The sequence below is a fragment of the Apodemus sylvaticus genome, chromosome 1 (genome assembly GCF_947179515.1).
Source record: "Apodemus sylvaticus chromosome 1, mApoSyl1.1, whole genome shotgun sequence".
In the NCBI taxonomy this organism is placed as follows: Eukaryota; Metazoa; Chordata; class Mammalia; order Rodentia; family Muridae; genus Apodemus; species Apodemus sylvaticus.
This window is the reverse complement of record NC_067472.1, coordinates 64,598,378-64,601,049: the sequence shown is the minus strand read 5'-3', so window position 1 is coordinate 64,601,049 and position 2,672 is coordinate 64,598,378. Positions and strand designations below refer to the sequence as shown.

The following is a 2,672-nucleotide window of genomic DNA, read 5'->3' as shown; positions in this document are numbered from 1 at the left end:
CAGAAGACACCAATAACAGTAATTAATCCAGAAAATACATGGCTACTTCATCATGGGAATGCCAACATCTGGTTGGGATGGCTAGGTGGGCAAGCACTCTAGACATCAGAAGTGACAAAGTGTCTGTCAGCTAAGGAGGCCAAGTGTGGAAGTAAACAAAAGGATAATAGTCATCTCAGTGTGTCTATCTAAAATTATCATGTTGAGAATAGGAGCTGTGAAAGTAAGGGGTACAGCTGGGTCACCAAGCACTGTCCCCAGAGCATAGGGCTTAATGGCGATGGAGAAGGAAAGCCTACACAGGTGCTGAGTAAAGGACATTTCACTCTTTTCACCTGAGCAAGATGAGGGGAGAGCAGGTGTTCCCCTTGATTCAAAACGTTGAGGTGAAAGTTACTATGTGAGAAATATAAGGAAATAAAATATATGTGGTTTTCCAATACTGCAGTACATACAAGAAAAACTAGAGACTTCCATGAAGGAAATACAGTCATTTCTTCCCTTTTTGATGGCAGACAATTTGAATCCAGATGTTGAACTGGTAAACTGCAATATTTTCTCTGAACCTGACAGACACAGCAGTGGACACCATACACCATGATGATGTTGAGTCTCAACCAGACAGAAGTGACAGAGTTTATACTGGAAGGGTTCTCAGAGCACCCTAGACTAAGACCGTACCTCACAGGCTTCTTCCTGTCCCTCTACACAGTGGCTCTAATGGGCAACATTTTGATCATTGCTTTGGTCAGCTCAAGCACTGGGCTCCACAATCCCATGTACTTTTTCCTGTGCAACCTGGCCACCATGGATATTGTCTGCACCTCCTCTGTGATTCCCAAGGCCCTAATTGGCCTAGTGTCTGAGGAAAACACCATCTCCTTCAAGGGATGCATGACCCAGCTCTTCTTCCTTGCATGGTCAGCATCCTCTGAGCTGGTGCTGCTCACAGTCATGGCCTATGACCGCTATGTGGCCATCTGCTTTCCCCTGCACTACAGCTCTAGGATGAGCCCACAGCTGTGTGGGGCCCTGGCCATGGGTGTATGGTTCATCAGTGCTGTGAATGCATCTGTGCACACTGGTCTGATGACACGGCTGTCATTCTGTGGACCCAAGGTCATCACCCACTTCTTCTGTGAGATCCCCCCACTCCTCCTGCTCTCCTGTAGTCCCACATATGTAAACAGCGTTATGACTCTTTTGGGAGATTCCTTTTTTGGAGGCATCAACTTCATACTAACTCTGTTATCCTATGGCTGCATCATTGCCAGCATCCTGCGCATGCGTTCTGCTGAGGGCAAGAGGAAGGCCTTTTCTACCTGCTCATCCCACCTCATTGTGGTCTCTGTGTACTACTCATCTGTGTTCTGTGCCTATGTCAGTCCTGCTTCCAGCTACAGCCCAGAAAGAAGCAAAGTTTCCTCAGTGCTGTACTCGGTCCTCAGCCCAACCCTGAACCCCCTCATCTACACACTGAGGAACAAGGATGTCAAGCTAGCCCTGGGCAGAATATTGGCCTCCTTTTCACATTAAGTGGAGATGTGTAGGCTGTTCTCCTGGTCTGTGATGTTCCTAAACATACTTTCTTAAGAGCAGCTTCATAGAGCATAGTTCATCTTGCTCTGTTTTCGCAAACCTTTCTCTAATCCAAGGACTGAACAATTCCACTCACTGTAACCTCAAAAACAATAAAATTCTTACTGGCATTGTACACAAAGCACTTAAGCTTTATTTCCTGATAAATACAAACCATTTCAAAAGTGAACTAAAATTTATCTAAATAAAGGTGTCATGTTCCTGGACTGGAAGTTTTTCAGTGAGTGTCAACGGTGATTGACACAAAACAAGAGCATTTCATGTAGGGACTCTCCGTAAACATTACAGGTGCTTGTTTCAGAGCTGGGGCTAATAAATCTAAACTTTATAAGGAAACATAGGAGGCCAGCATGACCACAGTGTCTTAGGGAAACCAAAGTTGCATGTCTTAGATTCTCCATTTCACTTTCCTACGAGCTCTGAGAGTCAGATAGCATGAATAAAGAGGTAATCTATAGAATAGAGAGTAATTTTAAGTTTCAAAATGAAATCAAATATGTCACAGCATACTTATGACAATGAAAACAATAAAGTTTCGTGGAAAAGATAAACAATTTCCAATGAAGAGATTTTAGGGAAACTAGATTAATGACTACATGCAAATAGTAGAGTAGAAGTCTTATTCACACTATAAATAAAAATTAACCAAAAATAGATCATAGGCAACAAGGCTAGGTTAAAGCATTCTTATTCATACATCATTTAATCATCTTGTTGTCCTTTTCTGCATCTCTTCTAAGGTCCTAACTACTTACTTACCTACACACCATATACACACACCTCTCTTTCTCTTGCAAACAAAATGCACAAAATCCAAGCCAATAAAACAAAATAATACCAAAACAGAACAAAGGCACATGCAGAAAATTAAGTCCTTTGTACATTTACCAATTACCCCTGACTCAAACACTTGAGGACAACAAGGAGGTGGTAAAAGGAAGGAAGAGGAGAGAGAAGTGTATCTGAGGTGACTGTTGAAAGAATGGTGCGATGACAACTCAGTGGAGAAAGGGCAGCTTCTGCAAGAACTGCAGCTGAAAAGATGCTGTATCCTTTTCAGACTAAACACATTC

General features: G+C 42.7%; 1 protein-coding gene across 1 annotated transcript; it reads left to right on the top strand.

Moving 5' to 3' along the window:
* The first annotated feature begins 597 nt into the window (after nucleotides 1-597).
* LOC127678711 (olfactory receptor 13A1-like) lies at nucleotides 598-1,536 on the top strand. Its single transcript, XM_052173873.1, has one exon. The coding sequence runs from the start codon at nucleotides 598-600 to the stop codon at nucleotides 1,534-1,536; it is 939 nt and encodes a 312-aa protein (XP_052029833.1).
* The last annotated feature ends 1,136 nt before the right edge of the window (nucleotides 1,537-2,672 follow it).

What these genes read in the sequence shown, in the direction of transcription:
- LOC127678711 (XM_052173873.1), top strand. Translation starts at nt 598, where the DNA reads ATGATGATGTTGAGTCTCAACCAGACAGAAGTGACAGAGTTTATACTG.